The sequence below is a fragment of the Pieris rapae genome, chromosome 3 (genome assembly GCF_905147795.1).
Source record: "Pieris rapae chromosome 3, ilPieRapa1.1, whole genome shotgun sequence".
Lineage (NCBI taxonomy): Eukaryota > Metazoa > Arthropoda > Insecta > Lepidoptera > Pieridae > Pieris > Pieris rapae.
The window spans coordinates 7006966-7029372 of NC_059511.1; the positions used below are offsets into that span (position 1 = coordinate 7006966).

The following is a 22407-nucleotide window of genomic DNA, read 5'->3' on the forward strand; positions in this document are numbered from 1 at the left end:
TTCAAATTGGATCATGACAGCTGACATTTAACATATATATTATAACGTCTAGAGCCAAAGACCTATATTATATTGTAGTCTGTACTCTATAGTCCACTCTTACTTTTTACAAGATTTTATTTCTATATTTATTCTTTTTCTAAGATCGAAAAGATTCCATTTTTTATAATGTTGAAGATGGGTCATCAATGGCACGGTAAAACATAGAATGAAAGCTTTAATGCGCATATTTGTTATGACAATTGACAGCGGGCAGCACCGTCAGATTACAACTTCTAGATAGTTGAACTTTCTATTTTTTGGTTCGAAACTTCGGGGACACCTAGGCCCTACCTAGCACTTAGCAGATTGCAGAAGTCAGCACTGTCAGCAGTAGCACTGTCAAAATTAATAACAGAGAAGGCTGGCTACAAATTTTTGAGGCCGTAAATTGCATTATTCTTTAAAATGACTCTAATAATACTTATATGATAATATTATGTTGGTTTTCCTGGGTAACTTAATTAAACTATAATAAATTACAGGAAATGTGTGAGAAATAAATGAGTAGATATGTTAGTTTTCAAATGTGCTTTATTATTCTTCTTTTCGACTTTTGTGTTGTCGTAAGTAAAACAAAAATGTATATTTTTAAATTAAATTAAATTATTTTCTTCTTAATATTGAAATAGCGAAGATTAATTCTTTATAAAAAAATAATCTATTTAAATCTGAACGAAATACTATTGCTTAGAGTCCTTTCACTTTCCAAAACACGTAAGACTAATGTTTTGTTTTCTTTTAGACTAAGTTCGCAAGTTTCAAAAGTTTATTCATTGGGAATTGGTCTTGCCTGTTTATACTTTATCAGTGGAGCATTCGGTAAGTAGGAAAACTCCAAAATTTTTAGATTTTTTTAAAAAATATATATATAATATAAACTAACATAATGTTTTTAGCTGGCAAAATCCTGTATGACAGATACCAGTACATTCATATACTAGGCTCACTAACACCAAATCCAAATGTGACCTCGTATGTAAACAGAATAGCTTCTATTTCTGCATCATTCCTCTCATTGGGCTTCCTCAGTTACCTTTTTCTTGTTTTATTTAAGGTAAGATTGACATATTTATAAAAAATTTCATTGAATTGTAAACCCAAAATTATATAGGTTATTATTACAGTAAAAAATACTCATCAATATCTTAGCCAACATCATTTTTAGCCGGGTTTTCAGGATGTTAAGTAACAAGATTACCAGAACAGACCAATTATGAGTCTAAGTGTGGAAACTGAGTCCACCATGCATAAGTAACAAGAAAGATCTCTCTTTGGTTTAGTTGACAAAACTAATAAAGTATAGTTATAGATGTAAACAATGTAATAAGAGCATGAAGTATGTGGTAATATGATCTAAATGGCCAGCATTCACTAAGGTTAATGTCTTAAAGATCTTAGTAAACCACTAGTTATGAAACTGGGTCAGCTCTATGTAGCTTGCTGTATAAGTGTGAATGTTGTAAGAATTACATACAATTTACCAAACAGTTTTTATTGAAATATGTATTTCACTTAAAATTATATAAAGATAAACTATGTTAGTACAGTCATGCACTAGTTGCTTTAATAAATTTTCAATATCCCGTTGAATTTAAAGATATCAACATATACTTGAGCTTTGATGCAATTAGTGAAGTTAATAGAAATGTGCTTTACATGACACCAATTTTTGACTTGAAACTTTTTTACCTAAATTTTTTATTGACTACAAATATATTGATATGCCTCATAAGCCACACTTTTCATGGCTTTAAAGAAGTTTAACATGTTTGCAGAAAGATGAAACCACTCTCAGAGCACTTGAAATATTTTTATGTGGATGTGGCACTCTTTATATGTGGGTACAGGTATGTATTTTTTTAATATTATGTTTTCTTATAGCAGTATGTTTTTTTTTCTTAAATACATTTTTCTCAAAGATTCTGCACATAGATATTTATTTGTATAATAGAGAAAGGAAAACACAATATGCCATTATTCACTTAGAAATGGCCTTACTTGTATTTTTTCCATATTTATGATAGTTATAAACTTATCTTTCAATAAATTTGTATACCTATTTTTTCATTTCCAGAGTTTACTCACAACATATACATCAACTTTATTTTATGAGAAAAAACTGACAGTATTGAGACAATACCTAGCCAACTTGAGCTTCCTGTTTCTAGTTCTTATGGCAATATTTGGGACCTTATCTGTATTTTTGCCAGAAGGTAAATATTATATTTTTTTTTATTGGAAATATTAATTAAGTTTTTCTGTTAGCCAACACCAAACATATGCTTTTAAAAAACAATATAAATGTCCCAACATTTTGTGAGAGATTAGAATTCAAAATATTTTTTAAATACAGTATTATTCTGTTGGAAATAAATGTTAAGCAAGCAATTTCAAGAATAATATTCTTTAAAAAGTTGTATCTATTTTCTTATTAATTTCAGGTGATTCTAGCGTAATGTACATATGTAACATATTATCATCTCTCAGCAGTTACACAATGACAACTATTTTCTGTATATTTATATTATCATTTGAAAAGGAATATGTATATTTTTCGGAGGTAAGATTTGGTTGAATATAAATATATATTAAATCTTTAAATAAATCAGCGGCGCTACAACCTTGGCTTTAGATTTCTATATTTGTTTTGAGAACATATATGCAAGAAGGTGATCAGGTTTCCGCACCCAACTTATGTTGAAGAAATGTTGGTTTCCTTACGATAGCTTCTATGAGAGCAAATAACACCTGCTTGGGGTATTTGTGGCTCATGTATAAAAATTCAATGGGTGCACAGCCGTAATTCGAACCACACCTTATATTATTCTAAATTCTACTATCAACCACCACACCAGACTTACCCAGAGATTCCGAGTTGAGGCTAAGCGCTAAGCGGACTCCCGGATGTCACAGTTTCCGCTAAGTTAGAATCAGTCTGTGAATTCCTTAAGCAGTCAAATATAATGTAATTATATAAGAACTAGTATTACATGCTAAACATTTTGAAACAGTAATGTATCTGTGTTAAAATGTCAATCTATTGTACAAACTATAAAAACTTAATAAATGGCAGTAGGATTGAGTGTCAGAAAATGAAGAATGTATAGTGAGATATAAAATTCCACCATCTATCATGTGGTCTTCGTTATTATAAAAGTCATATTGATTTCAGGGAATCCGTTCCAATATGTTAATAGATGACACCTGTTCATTGAACAATGCGTCAGTCGACGAAAGTTTACTAGACACACATACAATAAGGAGAATATTGCCCCGTACTGTGTCCTGACAAGAAGCCGTGCCCACGGGCACGGTAAAAGCGCCATCTTACGGCAGCTTTAACGAAACGAATTTCGAGATTTTGGATAACCATTTCTCGCAAGAGTCGAGCCCCGATAACGACAGTGGCATGTCCTCGGGTGAGAACGATGACTCTCTTAAAGTCAAGTGCCTAAACGATAGTGTAAGGTGGAATGAGATTCCCAGTTGTTCTAATATAAATGTGATTCCCAATGATTTCATTGTGATCAACGTGACATGTGATGTCGAAAAACCTGAAAGGACGGTAGGTACAAATATAAGTGATTGTGATAACTCAAGTATTTTAAGCGTAGAGACTAGTATAGTTCCCGTGGCGAACAATGAACTCGTCCAATCGGATAGTCAGAAATTGGTGAGCCTCTCTCTCTCAATACTCTTGGCCGCGATTCTACAGGCGATGCGTTGTTTCGCCCAGTTCTTAGAGGACATTGTAGCTCCTCAGCGGTTATGAGAATTAAGTTCCTGTTAATTTTATTTGCACATTGCTTTTTGTATTATTTAGTGTACGAGAAGGGTAAAAGCTATCGTATCAATGTATTCGAAACGTCCAATTTAATATAAGCATATGTATGAAAGCGCATCAAGGACTCTTGATAGTGTCTGTGTGGAAGGAGAACCGGCGTGGCACGCAAGCATATATGAAATTTGTTGCTCGTCATTTAATTTATTCCCAAAAAAAATCTAATTTATTAGTTCTGCTACCTTTTGCGATCTAGCGACGGTTGTCTTTCCGTATATACTGTCTGTAAATAGCATATTTTTTCATTTCTTAAGTTGTACTTATAACTATACAGTTAAAAGAGCTCTAGTTTCGATTCGTATGTCATAGACAGACATGTTTCTTTTTTTTATATGGCTTTTATCAGTGTCATCTGCGTTAGCAACATTTTTTACTTTTCAATACTTGATGGTCTCTTTTATAAAGCATTTGTTTGGCTAATGCACAAACCGTGCTAAAGCCAAAAAAAGCATTTGTTTTTTTCATAGGTTGTCTTTGAGACCATAGACAGAGATATTTTTTTTTGAGTAAACGGAATTGTTTATCTCATAGAGATTTTCTGCTGTTTTTATGGCTATTTACCCTGTTTTCTTAGCTTTAGGAGCGTGCCCTTGCTTGTGGCTTATTTCACTTTTTTTTAAAATGGTTGTGTTAAGTAGTACAATTTTATAATTGTTCCTTATTGGTTCCTCATAGGTAATAGAAAAACATTTTTCGTTATTCATTATATAAAGAGAACCTATACAATGTTTTGACGAAAGATTTTGTTGATGGGTATTGGCGGGTATAAAAATCCCAATTTATAAAAAAAAATATTAATTCTATTAATCAACATCAAGCCAAATACGTGAGTCATACGAGGGGGTAAGAAGAAAACACATTTTCTAATAATAATTTAATAAATTATTGAAATACACAAATACTAACACACATCAAATAAATTATGAGGTTAAATAGGTTTATTTTTCTATTTATTGTCTTTACATGGAGGCCTCGTTGATAACTGTTATCAGTCTGTTGTTTGTGTTATGGCACTTTTTCTTCCATTTGATGGAGTGTTCAGGCGTGTCGTGGTTCGAAGGCTGTGGCGAGTTTGCCACAACTATGGACCAACGTCGGCCGCGACGCTCGTTTACATTTGGCAGTTCTGCTATTAAGTTGTTCTCGTACTCGCTTAGCATTAGATAGTTTTCTACCTGCAAATATATGAGGCAAGTAATTATACATATTAAGCATTTATTTTGTAAGAATTTGTTCCATTTACAGAACGTAGATTAACGCTAATATCCTTTTAATATTATTAATCGTATATGACAGATCTGGCAACCCTAATTCCTGACTATAGTACGGACGCGGAGCACGAAGAATTTCGTACAATGACCCCTCATCTTATGTCTTTGTCGCTCGCGCATAAACATATTGCCGTTGCGCTCACAAAGATGCAGTGACCGCCGTATTCAGAGATTGTAAACCTAAAGTCATAACCATAAAGACATGCGGTGGTGCACATGTACTTTGGTTTGTTTTGTTATAAGTAGTATATATGTTATAGTATAGTATATAAGTAGTAACGTATCTGGCGAAACATCTGATAGTTCATCAGAAATAGATGCCTCTGACTAAAATTAAATGTTTTTTTTAAGAGTATTTCTGTTTTTTTTACCAAATCTTAGTCGCAATCATAACTTTTCCTTTTTATAAATTCATCAAGCCGTTTAGTCTAAATAAAAATCAAACCTAACGTTTTTAATATTCGTACTTATAAAAAAAATGTTTTTAACCACTGGCAGTAGGCCCAAAGGTCATTGTACGAAATTCTTCGTGCTCCGCGTCCGTACTATGAGATAAATCATTTAAAAACTGTATTTTTTGTTAACATTTGGTGCAATATTATGACGAAAAATTACAAAAAAATACGGAGGAAATTCAACATTACTGTTACAATATAAATACTGAAATAATCATGTCAACATAAATAGTTAAATTTATTTTGAAATGTATACTTGTACTATATGTTAATTACGTTTAATAATGGGTCAATTAAAATATTGGATCATATGTGCATTTTAGAATAAGTTTTTTCTAGAAAAAAAAATATAGTTCAGGTGATATCACAATGTATTTGTATGCAAGTTAGTTTCTTTAGTAGCCACGTATAAAGTTTAAATAAGTTGTTACGCTTAAATGCTTAAATTGCTGAACAAATATTGAGGAATATTGTTGTTTTATTTGTACCTTGACGCTCAGAGAGTAGGAGCTAGCTTAATACTTACTTAAAACCTATATGTAAAGTGCCAAAAACCTTTCATTTGGCAATTGTTACCGGCATCACCTTCAAAATGATTATTTTTATTAAATAGTTTACGGAATAGTTCAGATATGTATATTATGGCACTGTTAATGCTCAGCTATTAGTAATACTGTGATTTTAAAAAGCTCTTTAGACCCGTAGTCAATTATTTTTTATTTTTGTATTTTATCGCATTTATTTGATTATTATTACGAAAAATGTAAATTTTTTACGGGCTTTAATAATCAATTTTGTAATCAAACGCCCGAAATTATATTATGAACTTCACATATATAATATTGTATTAATGAGTTATATCGTATAATTTTACATCACATATTGGCAGTGTATTATTATGTAGCACTTTGTATTTTTTTTAAATATAAACATTATTCCTGAAAAATAGTTTAGTATTTTCTCACCTTATTACAGCTAGTAATACAGTCGCCCCCACAATCTAGATCCTCTAATAAATGCTCTGGGATGTCTAAGTCCAGATCTAGGTCTAAGCCACCCTCTTCGCTAATGCACGTCAGCTCTGGCGGGAGGTTAGGCGGTGGTGACCCGAGACTACCTGGACCTATGCTGTCCAACAGGTCGCGCCCAGTTCGACCTGGGGCCACGAGTTCTGCACCTAGAACTATTTTGGAAATATTGGCAATTCTAAGCGTAAATAAATACCTAATAAACAACTAAAATATAAAACAGAAAACTACATAAAGACAATCGTCCTAGGCTTTGAGGTCGCTGCAGTGCTAAATTACTGTATGTTAAAAACACACGTCAGTATAGTTTGACAGATTTTTCAATATGAAAAATACTTTTTGTAAAACAACGAAATAACGAGTACGAATAAGAGTGGCTGGCCGCGCTGTTTCTCTTTTTGCAGACTCTTTGATAATATTGTTCTGCAATAAAATACAGAAATAAAGGCCTTTCAGTCAGGTAGGCCTGGTCAGTAATAAATAATAAATACATTACATACTTTTAAATATTTATACTATATGTATACTTAATTGGTTAGTGTTGCGAGTAAGCACTGTCTCCATAAAAAAGAAGGATATGTCGCTGTCAACTAGCTTAATTAGCCGTTCAATTAACAATCTAGCTATAACTACTAAAGTTTGTTTTCAACATTTATAAACTGGCTGGGTAATGCTTAGGCCATTCGTACGATAGAGTCGTTATTTGACAGAAAAAAAAAATGAAACATGACAAAAAAAATTGCTTTAAAATTAAATTGCTTGAGTCAAATTCACATTATAATCGTCGCTACACTTTTCCATTGTACTCGTTGTTTTTCATGAAAACACCATCAAAGTTGTGGTTTGCCATATTGACAGTAGTCATTCGCCTAGCTGTTTAATCCACTGGCTGAAAATAAACGGCTAGACTGTTAATTGATTAGCTAGCAAGCTAGTTGGCAGATACCTGCATGTATAATGAAATCACATACTATAAGAAAAAGCCCTGGTGGTTATACGATTAGTAGTAATATACCTAAAGCCGTGGCTGCGCCAGTAGCTGCGCGCGGTTCTCGATCCCGACTCCGGCTGCGTCGAGCCGGCCCATGCGCGGCTTCGCACGACGCTGTGCCGCCATTCTCTCTGTAAAAACATTATAAAAGAAAAGCATAGAAAGTATGTAAAGAGAGCATCGATTAATCTATCCATAATATATAAAAAAAAACTTGTAAATTTTATACTTAATTAAGTTAAATATTACAAATATTAACGTAGCGGCAATTAGTGAACATTACATATAGCTATAATACTCATATAAAATAAAGAGATATCAACCTAATAAAAATATATTTATCTATAAAAAAAGTTTTAATAAAATATGTATCTCGTAAAACCAAAACATAATTATGTACGTACTTGGTTTGTTTGTGCGCTACACTCCGTCGATGCAGGTCAATACAAAATAGCGAGAGCGACCCTATGAGTGAGCACGTCGAACTGAAGTAGTAACCGGCCTTTCCGCCGCAGCCAACGTTTATATACCCTAGAAGAATATGATATATAAGTTACGTTTATTTTTTTGGAACATAAGATCATCAAGGTATCACTTATTCCACGTCGTTAAATTTGAACCTGTAGGCATCCCTACTCATCGGCAAAGAATATAGAGTGTAGGCCGAGAGAAAAAGCCGGCGTAACAAACTGTCGGTACTCTTTTTATATCATAGACTATCGACGGAGAAGGATCACTAGTTAGCTGTGGGCAGTTTAAGCACTTAAATTTTCCGACATTAACTTCACCGTTCATTCCACAGCCATTTTCTTATTAAAGACCCTAAATATTTCCAAAAAATTAAGATATAATATCAGGTTGCGATCATAAAAAAAGTCTTTGCTTTGCACCATTGCAAATCAAAAATTGGATTTTTGATTTGCAATGGTTGGATGTTTGGTATAAGAAGTATGCCAATGTATAGTTTAAGGTTTTTATAAGAATTATTAATCAAGAGGTGCTTTTTTAAATTTAACGTATACTACTTAAAGTTTAATATCTTTAAATTTAAGTTTAGAGCATATAAAAATATGAATATAGACGATGTTTCGCACATTCTCGTAGTACTTTAACCTGTTTTGCCGTTTAAGTCCCATATATATACAATATCGATAATAAAACAATTTTATTCAATCTTACCCGAAAGCGGCACTCCAATAGCGATAGGCACAGCTTGTGAACATTGCACGAAACCCCATGTGCGGGCGAAGTTTCGGGATCGCACGCGTTCGTAAGTGTACATTTTTAAGGAGTAGTGGTAGCCACCACAGAATATACCTAGAAACAAATTAATGATACGAGTATACTAATTTTATAATATTTAATACTGCGGAAGTGTATGTTGATTTATGCCAATGGATGTTTAGCATGCATGTTATTGTCATCAACTGTATTATCATCACTTTATTATACATACTATTGATTTGTTAATGAAACCGTTACATAATAAGGTCTGTTAGAACACAAGTGTATTCTTTTAGTTATGTATCTACATATTATCTAATCGAATATGTCGAGATTAAACCTAATAATTAAATATTACAATGGCGCTAATATGTCATAAATTATAGAAATTTCACGTCGCAAAAAACATTAAGAGAAAGTTCTTGGTGAAACAATTTTGGTATAAGCATTATAGGAAAAAATATTTAAAGGTGTAATGTAGGAGGCTACGTACCATAAACCCAAGCAAACATGACATATCCACTATGCGACCCTTCAACAGCAGTAAGAGCCATTGTCGCCAAACCACAGACAAACACCGCAGCCTGGGTCAAGTACTGTCTTGCTATGCGGCACTCAGCTGATTTCTGACGTACCAGTAACCCAAAGGCAGCACAACCTACTGCCCAGGCTAGGCCTAAGTACGCTTGGAGTATTTCTGCTGTGTCACCCAAACCTTAATACATAAAATTAAAATTATACAAACTATAATTTGCAAGTACCTATTGCTGAGAAGGGTAACCTGTTGTTAAACTTTATCTAATTTAACTTCATTTTATCAATTTCTGTGAAGTTGCATTTAGTAGATCATTTTTCAAAAATTAAGGTCATAAAGAAGTTCTTACGTGTCTGCACTAGTACACGCAAACATTTTTTTAAATTGATTATGTTTCTTTATATAAGAAACCTGCAGCACAAAGCACCTATCTAAAAATAATTCGACTGGTCGATTGATCTCCTATCTACGTATAGTTTATGTGACTACGATAATAGTAGGCATTGTTACCCTGCGGCACTTAATAGTTATGTCATCATCATTACCGGAAAACTGTCATCTATTATTACAATATGATTTATTGCAATGTCGCTTAAAGTTCTATTTGAGGGGCCAAATCTTGGTCCAAAGGTTATTTAAATTTTTCTTTCCCAGTAACGAATACAGCTGATAGTTAAAAAAAATGTGTTTATTTTCGATTCTACGCACAGAACGATTTCTAAAATCAATTATTAAACATATCTTAATTAATGTGAAATCAAAAACTAAATTAATTAAGGGAACCTAATATTTTTTTTACTATAAAACACTTTTTATCCCAATTGTGTTTATTTGATGTCCTATTTTGTATAAATGTGCATTGATAAACTCACCTTCTTCTTCAGCATGATACGCGAGATAGAAAATCGGCGTATTAATCCCAAACGCAGATATTCCTGTGGACATGAGAAGTATACGCACTGTCTTGGATCTTAGAGTAGAGAAGTCAAAGAACGGCTGACGATCATCGGATTTATTTCTATCTTTCATTTTTCTCTTGATCTTATTTTGGTTTTTAAGGTGCAAAATTGCCCGGCGTTGTGGATGATACAGAGATGCTGAGCGGTAGAATGTGCCGAGTATGAATGTTACAAATACGACTCCTGTTACTGCTTGTAGACCAAGTCTCCAACCGATCGCTCTGAAAAAATCAAGATCTTCGGTATAAAAACACTTCCTTTTACCAACTACAACATTTTCGTCTTATTAGATATTCAGGCGCTTGTTAAGGCCCTATCCCAGCACGAATTGCTGTGTCAGTATCCCGGGCTCTACTGCGATGCATCATGCACAGTGAAGAGCTAGAGCACTGAGGCGCGCCGGCCCGTAATAACAATTTGTTATGTAAAAATAAATAAATTAAATTTGTTGTTTTGTATTTTTTTATTTAATTACTTGGCTTGCGATAAAAAATATCGTGTAAATTTCAAAATCATGTTCCATATAAATTTTCGTCATAAACTGAATTCAAAGTGTCAAAAATTGGCTGTTTGGATTTCTTTTCTATCGAGTGAAGTTATATCAATCGTGTATCGATCTTTCTAAATGGATACATAAACAAACTGCAATCTTTATCCTCACTAAAGGTTGCAGTGGCGCTTTTCTTTTTCTTTTTCTTCTTTACGTGTCATGTGAGGTATTTTATCTCAGGTGTTTTTTTAAGTTTCACGTTGTTTATTCAGTTTCAGCATTCATGGGTCGAAGAAGCGCGCGAACATAACAAGCGCCCCTTAAAGAGCGCTTGTTATGTTCAGAAAGAGTGTTTAACATTAAACTTAAACTTAAAATATTCTATGTTCATTTATTAACCATTTTACGAAAATTATTCTTTACGAATCACTACATATTATAAAACAAAGTCGCTTTCTCTGTCCCTTTGTATGCTTAAATCTTTATGAAACTACGCAACGGATTTTCATGCGGTTTTTTTTAATAAAGATTTTCATCCATTAAATAGTGGAGAAGTACTGTTATTTTTGAGGTTTCTAATGTGATGTCGTAAATAATTACATTTTTTCCGCTTACATTGCAAACGCAGGCTGAACCCTACGAGTTTTATCAAAATAATGTACTAAGTATTGTACACATTGAAAAGGTCTACAGAAAAGTCCGTGATGGTATATGTCTATCTCTTATGGATAACCCACATTTTTATATACAACGTTCACAGATTTTCTGTAGTGTATTTAGTATCAGCATTGCACCCGTGCGAAGCCGGGGCGGGCTATTTATTTACTTATTTATTCTAGTCGCTAGTGTATTATTTAAAGTATTGTATGTAATATATAAAGGGAACATATTATATATCACTAGTGATATATAAAGGGAACATATTATATATCACTAGCGACTATATAGAATTTGGATGTTAAATGTTGAAAAATCTATTTATTTTTTACTGTACAAATTTGGCTACAAAGGTAAATCCATATGTTATGATAAATCAGTGCATTGCGACTTATGACATTTACCATTTTATCACTATACCTGATCGCCCCTCTGATGAATGTCGACATGACAGCAATACCGAGTCCACTTCCGCTGACTATAAATATTTCTACTAGCTCTCGGCGTCGCTTGAAGTACTGGGCCACCATCAGAGTGGAGCAGTCTCTCGTTAGCCCCACACCCACACCGACCACGGTCCCTGGAAATTGTTAATGCTCTTCATTTTTTAAAATTAAATTGGCAAGTTTTGATTAGTATTCAGGATAAAAAAAATGCAAGATAAATTGCTTTTTAACACAAAATACAATTTTGGATTATAGAATTTAACTGTTCTACGCCCTTGATTTGAGAACTGGCAGTAAATGTAAAGTTAGATTAATTTAATGTACATTTAATTTTTTTGACGTTCATGTATATTATGTTACCTATATGAATGAATGATTTTTGATTTGATTTGGATTTAAACGATGTCTAATGTTAATATTTATATATATATATATACATATATAAGCGAGGTAACGCAACTTTTTTCGCGTCAAGTATAACGCACACAGTGTAATTGGAGCTATGTTCAATATTACCAACACTGCAACTGTCATCTTTAATCTGTGATTAATACAAAGAAATTGAGATCTAAATGAGTGTCAAATTATTTTCTCAAAAAAGGAAAGGAATTTACCGACCCAAATATTTTGTTTGTATCAGCGTAGATAATAGGTATCCAATTATAAGTGGGCAGCCGTATTTCAATAGTAATAATTTGGTACAATTACAAAAACAAAGAGGTAAAGTAATATGTTTTATTGTATGTGGCTCCTATCATGCCAATTTATTTTATCAGATTAAATTCGGTCCAAGTGTATAATGAAATGAAATTTCCGTCCATTGGTTAAATTAAGCTAGGGTTGTCATTCTTAAGAAAAAATGGTAAATCGTTTTAAAGTAATTTGAGTTTGTACGTCCCATAATGGCATTGGGTCAGAGGTCCGTTCAGTTAGTCAACTAATTTAATGATCAGCCTACTGTGCCTGATACAAATGAGAATTTTTTTTCTCATATTTTGTAACATTTATAGGTATTGGCCGAAATTACCAAATGCCTCGTTAATCCACAAAGGCATTCTATCAAAATCTGATTTCCGTTTAGTCCAAAAAACCACGTTCAACAGTAAGTTTGGATGTTTGTTATTCAATAAGAATTAGCAAAATTATTCTGGAGCAAAGGTAAAGAGTCTAAAATATCACTCAGGACTTCATTAAAAAGCTTAGTACCTGGCAGGATAATCATTATTTTAAGACACATAAATATATCTGTGTAACATTACATTTTTCTATGGAACCTTAAATATTAAATAGCCTATATCTTACTTCGCAATTCCAAATAGGGTAAAATATTTATTCATAGAATTTACAATGCTATGAGTAATGTAATAACGGTGTCATAAGCTACTCAAATATGGAGAATCATAAAAATGTTTCTCAAAATTCAATATTAATCTTATAGATTTTAGAATTCATTCAACGAAAGTAACATTAATTACTTGTAGTAACTTAATTGTTTTGTGAAATTGTGAATTATGAAAGTTTAAATTTTACATTCAATTATGGATTATACCTCTTCAATTTTCATTTTGCTTGTCTTGTAGTTCAATAGCGACGTCACCAGTTTAAGATGTCTATTACATTACATTATCTTATTTCCGTCATTGTCTTGCAATTTTTAGTACTTTCATTTCATATCAATTTTGTGGATGATCTATTTCGGTTGCGGTATGTTTTGGAGACGTTGAAAAAAAGCAGATACATTTTTATCTCAACCAAACTGGCTTCATCATGCGACTCTCATAACAGAGGTCGTAAGTTTGATTTCCGGCTGTGCACAAATGGACTTAATTCCTATATGGGGATTTAAAATACGTTCGATCGGCGAAGGAAAACATCGTGAAGAAACCAGCTTGCCATAGACTAAAAAAGTGGACGGCGTGTGTTAGACAATTATCATTAAGCAGCTACAGAAATCTTAGGCCTGAACTAAAAAGGTGTAATTTTTTTTAAACAGAATGCAGTCAACTTTAGGGCTCGAAAGATCTAGATATTTTTTCTGACCTCCCATATGATAATATGAAGGGCTTTCTGTTAGCATTTACTCTTAAATTCTTTTGTTATTTTAGGTCATATTTTGTAGTTCTCTTTCATTTGTGTAAACTAATCACTAGGTGCACGACGTTCGCACCTATCGGTGCACGCATTAGTTCTAGTTTATTGATGGGACTAATAAATAAATAGGCTCGTGAAGTGTCTAATCTCAATATTTCTCGGGCACAAAGTGAAATCAACTCATATACTGCAGTTAAAGGATAATTTCACTAAAAACAAGCATAGAATTTCAATTTGCAAACCTCGAAACAGCAGCGTTCGAGGTTTCGTTTTATGCGCGAATCAAAATTTAAAGGCAATTGAAAATTTACGATTACGCATGCTTTACGACTTTTGCACAATTTACAAGAAGGAAACGGGACCTTTGTCTCATCCGATGCTGGAAATAACAGAAACATCTCGAAATTGTATGTTTATGTAATAAAACATTTAAATAGGTATAAAGCGTAATAATTAAAAGTTTTTAGGAATGAAATTGCTCAAATTTAAATGAGTAAATCTGATTGCTATTAGTGCCAATAATATTATAAAGAAGTTGCATAATATCAAAGTATAAATTAAGTGTCAAAGATTTGTCTATAGCTAAAAATATAGGGCTGGTGCATGGCTCTCATATTCTTTTTTAAATAAAGAACAATTATAATCTATTTTCAAATTCATTTTAAATTGTTAATTATTTAAAAAGTGGGCAATTACATGACATTAGGATGTAGTATTTCAAATTTACCTTAATAATAACAATATAGCGATAACCTAAAAACCTTATAATCAATAATGTATGACATAGTATGTATCTATGAAAACGTTGGTCAACTGGATACTTGGCTACAAGTATATTGACAATTTAAATGCTAATACAAGTGGTTAGCAAAGGCACTTCATTCTTGACGATATGGCATTTTATTCAATAGTTTTCGTAGTTTACATAATTTAACATAAGTTTAACTACTACAAATTGTTTTTTTCTTAATACGAGCTAATTTAAGCTTTGGTACAAATAACAATTATTATAAGTAAGAAGTTTAACAACCTTTTTATCTACATTATTACAAATAGGTGCGTAGGCGATATAACTTTCAATGTATTTGCAGCAAGATTACATTCAAGTCCATACCTACAAATTTAATTTTAAATCTAATAAATGGGAAATGTGCATAGTTATAAACACAGAATACTAGATAACGTAATACGGAAACTTGAAAATATCCTCAATTCTAATATTGTCATTTTGCAGGATAATAAAATAATATCTACGATATTCGACCTCGCTGTTACGTGAAGACTCGTATCAATGAGGCACAAACAAGTTTTCTTTAAAATTGAATTATATACCAAATTGAAAATAACAGGTATTTTTACGATACGTGTAATTTTTTTTATATACAACACGGGGCGAACGGACAGGAGATACACTCGACGTCTGATATCTAGCGAGTGCGTTGCCGGCCTTTTAATAATTGGTGTGCTCTTTTACTGAAGTGTCCTATGTCGAATTCGTTGAAAATACTTTAGTTGGCAGCTGGTTCCACATAGTAGTAGTGCCAGGCAAAAAGTGACGGACGTCGAGGTGATACGCGTGGAGTTTTGCTTTTGCGTCCACAGCCTATTACGATATTTATGGATGTTTAAACTTCCAGAAGCTAAGTAGAATCCTAAGATGCGGCGATGTTGCGATGCAAATCGCCAAAAATAAAAGTAATAAGGTGGCCTTCAGTATGTTTACAAAACAATATTAATAAGCAGTATGTGTAGTTAATTAATGCGTAATAAAAAGTACTAGGTCTCAATAAATTCAGCGCATTATCGTTCGAGCATTGAATATCCGCTACTCACGCCAATTAACGAATTCCTTTGATGTATAGCGACGCCAAATAAATTGAGTCAACGAATAATATTAATTAAATTGTATATTTTATGAAATTTATATGAACTGACATAATATTTCAGTCATGATTTCAAATTCATGTTTGAGAGTCTTTTGATGTCATAATTTTGTCTCAATTTGTTTTACGCATTGTAGTCAGTAGAATCAACAGGAGGGAAAATGAACATGTTAAAAGACGTTACATCTTTGTAACTGACTTCTACGAAGGCTAGTTATAAATTGTCAGAATGTTATTTTATATATGCTACTCGATTACTAGGCTTTCCACGTAAGTTCTATTTCTGCCACTATTTCCTTCGGGCGGACTATCAGTCTGAGTATGGAGGAATCAAAGTAATTCTTTAAAATTATTTGATGAAGTAAAACTAATCTAGACTATATTATGTATAAATTATAATAAATAGTTGGAATAAGCTTGTACGTATGACACATGAAGTAAACTTTACGATCAATGCTATTCGAGAATCGTAAAGTATGACTCCCGTATGTCAAAATCCAATCCCTTTTCCACTTACGGGAGTCACTTAGCACACTCAGCGCTATGGTATCGACTTCAAAATTTATTCCTAATATTGGGATTTCTTTTATAAACTATTTAGATAGTTTTCAAAAAATCTGTATACGTTCTCAATTCGAACTCGCCGCCTATGTTACCAATATGAATTGAGGTAACATGATTTGTAAACAAAAAGCGTTTTTTATGTTCCAGTGAAACCACAGGTGTATGGAACATCGCCAAATACGTTTACCCTGTTATTGCTAGAATGCACATAAAGACCCACTCGTCTATACTGACCTCATAATGAAACAGCGGGAAAATTTCCGCCGAACTCATTGAATTGCATGCATTTCCTTTAAAGTGCTACATCGACGTTTCAATGTCTAATAAAAATTCACAACTGACACTTTGCGTGTTTAAAATTGACCAGAGCTACCCTCATTTTATTACTTTAGCAGTTTCTGATTGAATAAATATTTATGTGGCGTCCCACAGTGCGCGCTAATTGTTTTGTAATCCTTGCGGTGTTAAGATCATAAAATTGCTGTAATTAGCTGTAGCCTTATTGTTTATAGGTGTCTTTTAATTGGATTTTTTAATTTTATATACATTTATTTAAGTATTGGTAACTTTTGTCATGTTACACGGATGTTAAGAGAAACCGACTGACGTCACTAACAAACCTAAGTGACACCTATTATATAAACTGTCTGCTTTCTTCTGGAAGTAATACTTCTTTTGGCGCGTTATAAATGATGAGAGTAAATTTTTAAAATGCGCGTGAACACCGCCACGAAAAACCCGACACAAGTTTATCAACATTTCAGTTTTTCTATTGTTAGTGTCGTTTATTCTACAAACGAATAAGGCAAAAATACATTTTTTGGAACGATTATTATCTTGTTACACCAAAGAGGTATAACTTATAACCCGTGTAGATAAGTACAGGTAACATATAAGATATTGTGAGGTAGATACCGCCTTGTGAAACCTTGTAGTACAATTCTTACCGTAACTGAAGAATAGCTGGTGAAACTGTGTCGCGAAAGAAGTAAAGAGACATCCGAGAGCTGCTACAAGACCTCCAACAACAGCGGTGACCCGTGTTGATTTCCGAACGCAGAGCGCAACCGTCACAGGTGACAGAGCTAACGCCACGCTTGCTGACATTGCCCCAAGACATCCTGAAATTAATATAAAATATTTACTTTATCTTAAGTAAAATCACTATTTTGTTTTGGCTTTGTGTATTGTTTTAGTATTTTGTATAATAATAATGTATTAAGTAAGCTGTTAGATTACTTATAATTATAGAAAACGATTAGACACTTAGATGTGTGGCTGGTCAACGGTCATGGCCGTTAATGCTAGTATTACCTATATTATAATAAGGAATATTATTAGCATTCAAATTATTTCTAAATCACGGTATCATCCATGTATAAATAGCTATATATAATTTAATATTATAGCCTTTTTTCGGACAAGACAGTATTTTCTTTATTTTTCTTTATTGTTCTTTTGTTCCACTTTTTCATGTCCGTTTGCCAGGTGGCAAAGGCCTCCCCCAATCTTCACCATTCTGGCCTTTCTATGGCCACTCTACCGCATGTTGTCGCGACTTGTCGAATGTCGTCGTCCCACCTTTTTTTAAATTTTTCGATCGATCGAATTTCTTAAAGGAATGCAATTGACTAGTCATTGACGAATTAAATCTGTTACATAAAGCTTCTACTGGGTAATAGTCAAATAAAATAAGCATTAACTCGCAGAATTTGAGCAGGTTATAAGTAACTCACTCTTAGCGCATCATTACAAGTCCAAAGCCAGCTGTCCAAAACTTTCGGACTACCATAACTTCAGCAAGTTATTTTGATAGTGTAGGCATAAAGAGCGTTAATGTCACATATCTTTGAACAATTCATTTGGGACGAATGGGGAATTAAAATGCTTGGACAAACCAGAGATATTAATAGAAAGGATATATTTATTAAATTACGTACGTATGTACATGTAATGTATGATACAGACATGATACGGACGAAATCACGAGTTTTCCTATATTAAGCAGATATGTATAATACAAACGACTTCTCCAGGTTGATATTACATTTGATCTTTTGTACCATCCTTCAAGAACTTTAAATTGCAGTTTAATTTTGTAGAATGAAAATTGTATAGGTGACATTTCAAAACATCTTTTAAAAGCAACTCGTCGAATAATGGATGCTGGATCGCTAATTAATTGTTATTTAGAAGTTTTACGGTGTTTTAGATAGCGTGAAAAATAAATCAAATGATTCATTACACCTATCTTTCATGCTTTGTAATTAAGGTTTAATCGTGCGGTATTTTTGTGTACGTGAGGCGTCAATACATCATCGTTAACAGAAATTAAGTAGCCGCTAAAAGCAAAATTGTCTTAATGACGGTATTAAACATTGCGATAAACAGAAGGTATCGTTTGAGCTTCACCGACATCATGTTCTGTGTTAAATTGAATTTAAATGTACACTTTTTGGCTTAAACTTCTTAAGGCGCATGAGGGTAATTTTTTTACGGAACGTCACGAAGATATGCAGCGTTTTTGGCGCAATTATCAGCCTTTGCCAAATTAGATACGAAGTCATGAATTTTCGAATTTTGAATTTCAGGCAGAGTGTTAGCAATTAATGCTTGAATGAAATGTCACTTATATTGTCGCATACGTATTAAATCACAAAGGGTAAGAAAACAACTATAATTTAAATAGTGGGATTTTTGAAGTTATACTTCTTTTGGCGCGATGGAGAAAATGATGAGAGTGAATTTTAACGATGCGCGCGCACACCAACACCTAAATTCGACATCGTAAAGTTAGGTCTAGGTGGCATGGAAATCGATAACTATGTTCAAGTTGTATATTCTAGTAATTTTTTATTTAGAACATGTGTTTCGTAACAGTACAATTATACAGTGTGAATAAATAAATATTATTTTAGTGTTTTTAAATCAATTCGACGGTTATAGTATTTACTAATAATTTATTTATTTTAATAAAATCATTTTGATTGATTTTAATATTTATCGTTAATTACTACTGCATTTTAGTTATTTTTTTCCATACGCCAAATAAGTATAACTTCTAACACGTGTACATAAGTACATAGACTCTTTTTTAAAATAAGAATAACTACATGATAAGTCTACTGAATAGTAAAAGGGTAGCCTTATCAATAATTTGTCAACATAGAACTTAGTGAATTTAATTTTTTGTAAATTCTTACACCAATAAACTATAGTAGACGATAGTGCTTGAGGCTGAAAACGAGCTCTGCTGAAACCTTCGAGTCCATACAGCACACGAAATTTGAGTAGCCTTACAGTATATCTAATAGATTAAATTGTCCCTATTCCTCTCGTATCACTTTGCAAATATAATCATACTTTAACTAATTGAACCTTATGAAAAATACTATTTATTTTCATCTATAAAGCAGATGCGACTGACAAAAACGATTGAGATTTACTCTATTAAAAAACTATTTTGTTTTGTATAAAGTTTTCTTTTCTGATTTTTTTGTGAAATTTAATACATGCAAGTATATAGCGCGATTAAAGTGAGGTGTTTGAGTTCCACTATAGATGGCAGATGTATTAAGCAAAGATCAGCTGATGTAAATAAACATATCCATTTAAATAGCTTCATCTTCAATTAAAAATGTAAACTAAGTCAAATTTTGAGTTGACTAGTGGAAAAAGCTGATTTTAACACACGCAAATTCACACACACACACACACACACACACACATTCAATACTCACACTACACGCCCATTTATACCTGTATACAAAAGTACAAACTCACACCATACATTCTCTTTATCATATTATTGTTAAGTCTGTAAACCTTATAATTGGCGTTTCAATTTAAACATTATTTTGTATTATATTAATTGCAATTAATCACTGTAAACATTTCAAATAGAATTCGAATGCAATTGCATGCAAAATGCACATTAAGAAATATCCTGACAGATTGTTAAATGACTTGCCATTATACAAGTATCGGTATAGAATATCCAATTAAAATAATGTTTATTGGCAACGTATGTATGAACGAAACAGATTTAGTGTCCCATTCATTTGCCATCTTCAGCATTATTGAAAGGGATGATAGATTTAATGGTTTACATTTAGAGTCGCCGAGCCATGTCCTGAATATCTGAGTAAAACAAATAGTTTCCTCTTGTATAAGTCATGGTTATAAAGCCATTTGAGTCTACATAAATGTTGACTTGCTTCAGAGATATTTTTTATATCAAGCAACGATGTTGGTCAAAGTGTCGTATATACTAAAACCTAAGTTATTACTAGAGAAAATTTGTTTCCGTTGAAACTGAATTCGGTTACTTTGAAATTTTCTTGTAAATTTGTTTTTCGCCAGACCGTGTGTTTAGTTTAACGAATGGTTTACATTATGTTTAGCAGTTTAAATGGTTTTCTTTCACGATTGTGTATTTAGAAATTTTCACACATTGTTAACGGATATTTTGTATAGATGGCGTAAGTACCCTGGCATCCAGTACATTTTATTTCATGTATTCTTATTTATTAACACTTCGTTGCATACAGAAATATTATACAATTGACATAATTAAATAAAAAGGATTGCAACTTGCGCGCCTATTCCTTTCGAGCGATCTCTTCATTTTTTTTATAAATGATTTGTAATGTTTATGACGATTTATCAAGTAGATTGTAAATTTTAAATCTTAGTCTCTATACCTCTGTACGAATTTCATAATCTCAACAGACTAATAACGTTGAGATTTTACGGCTTTATTAAGCTTCAACAAAACTTTGTTATAGAAGTTTCGCTTTACGACAAATAATATATAAAATGTTATAATAAAGAGGAATTTGCGCGGACATGACGTGACCAAGTTTAAAAGACATTGTACAATTCTCACTTGTTTGTTTTAAAGCAATGAGATTTAGCTTAAGAGCATACTTTACTAAGGTGTTTGAGATGCCACGAACGTAGAATTTATGAAGGTTTTTATTTATTTATTTGGAAACAAAACGGATATAGCTTGACAATAAAAATAAAGTTAAAAATAAAACATAAAATAAACACATTAGATGTATCCACGATAGGTTTCACTTATATACTATATGATACAAACAAAACAAAACATGACAACGACACATATACATGGCAGAGTTAAGACATTAACAGTTGTTTTATTTTATTTTTAAATAAAGCAGTAGTGGAGTGCGATAGATTGTCAATGTTTTTGATAGAATCTAAAGAAGAACACATCCTGTGAAGAGGAAGTTTAGGTGCATTGTCTAAGGGTTTAAATAATAAGGTATCCTTGTTTCCTTCGTTTGTCCATAGATTGAACTCATATTTACACAGACACTGCGAAGAAATGGAGCGTAGAATGAGCGGGCGTGTGGACGTCAAAGATTATCATATACGTGCATGACTACGGCTTATCATTACTACAATATTCCTGTACAAATATTATCTTAAAACATTCGTCAGCTCTCCTACTAACATTTCATTGTAAAATAAACGTTGTGGTTGACAAACGCTCTTATTGAAAAACTTTCTACGCCAAGGTTCGTCGACATTTCAACTACAGAATGGCGTTTGCTGAATAAATCTTTTCGACCGTGTTAAATCAAGCATTACTGATTGATGTAACATTTGTCGCCGACTTATCAAATTATATGTATATGACGATACACACGAAGCAACACAGTTACATATATTTTACATCCGGTCTGGCTTTGTTCCGAATTTATAGCTTACGGTTTCAAATAATTTTAGTAAAGGGAAATATATTGAAAGAATAGCTATAAATAACCCATATAGTTAAGATTAGATTTCTAAATCAGTTTCTATCAATTGTCATAATCTATAGACTACTCTGTCTTAATCTACATTTAGTTTATGCACATGTAACATACATTTTGGTAGCTAGTTGCGTAAAGATCGCAACG

General features: G+C 32.6%; 2 protein-coding genes across 3 annotated transcripts in view; one reads left to right on the forward strand and one right to left on the reverse strand.

Moving 5' to 3' along the window:
- Positions 1-344: 344 nt before the first annotated feature.
- Positions 345-3465, forward strand: LOC110993165. Of its 2 annotated transcripts, XM_045634662.1 has the most exons (8): positions 345-425; positions 525-605; positions 785-861; positions 939-1096; positions 1818-1889; positions 2117-2255; positions 2484-2602; positions 3215-3465. In XM_045634662.1, the coding sequence occupies exons 2-8, from the start codon at positions 553-555 to the stop codon at positions 3329-3331; spliced, it is 735 nt and encodes a 244-aa protein (XP_045490618.1). In that variant the 5' UTR covers positions 345-425; positions 525-552; the 3' UTR covers positions 3332-3465. The 2 variants fall into 2 exon arrangements, with proteins under 2 accessions (XP_045490618.1, XP_022114999.2); XM_022259307.2 differs by having other exon boundaries at positions 355-605.
- Positions 3466-4842: 1377 nt separating this feature from the next.
- The window catches only part of LOC110993185 (monocarboxylate transporter 10), a 96124-nt gene continuing 78559 nt past the window's right edge, over positions 4843-22407 (reverse strand). Inside the window, exons 4-12 of the mRNA XM_045634661.1 lie at positions 17425-17598; positions 11914-12073; positions 10260-10567; positions 9346-9567; positions 8808-8945; positions 8033-8159; positions 7653-7759; positions 6575-6792; positions 4843-5058 (exon numbers count right to left, since the gene is read on the reverse strand). Coding sequence (XP_045490617.1) covers positions 4843-5058; positions 6575-6792; positions 7653-7759; positions 8033-8159; positions 8808-8945; positions 9346-9567; positions 10260-10567; positions 11914-12073; positions 17425-17598 — 1670 coding nt within the window. The remainder of the gene's footprint in view (positions 5059-6574; positions 6793-7652; positions 7760-8032; positions 8160-8807; positions 8946-9345; positions 9568-10259; positions 10568-11913; positions 12074-17424; positions 17599-22407) is intronic.

Excerpts from the sequence above, each read along its gene's own strand:
- LOC110993165 (XM_045634662.1), top strand. The coding sequence starts at position 553 with ATGTTAGTTTTCAAATGTGCTTTATTATTCTTCTTTTCGACTTTTGTG. Across the intron at positions 862-938 it reads CTTTATCAGTGGAGCATTCG|CTGGCAAAATCCTGTATGAC; the intron begins GTAAGTAGGAAA and ends TAATGTTTTTAG. Across the intron at positions 2,603-3,214 it reads AATATGTATATTTTTCGGAG|GGAATCCGTTCCAATATGTT; the intron begins GTAAGATTTGGT and ends TATTGATTTCAG.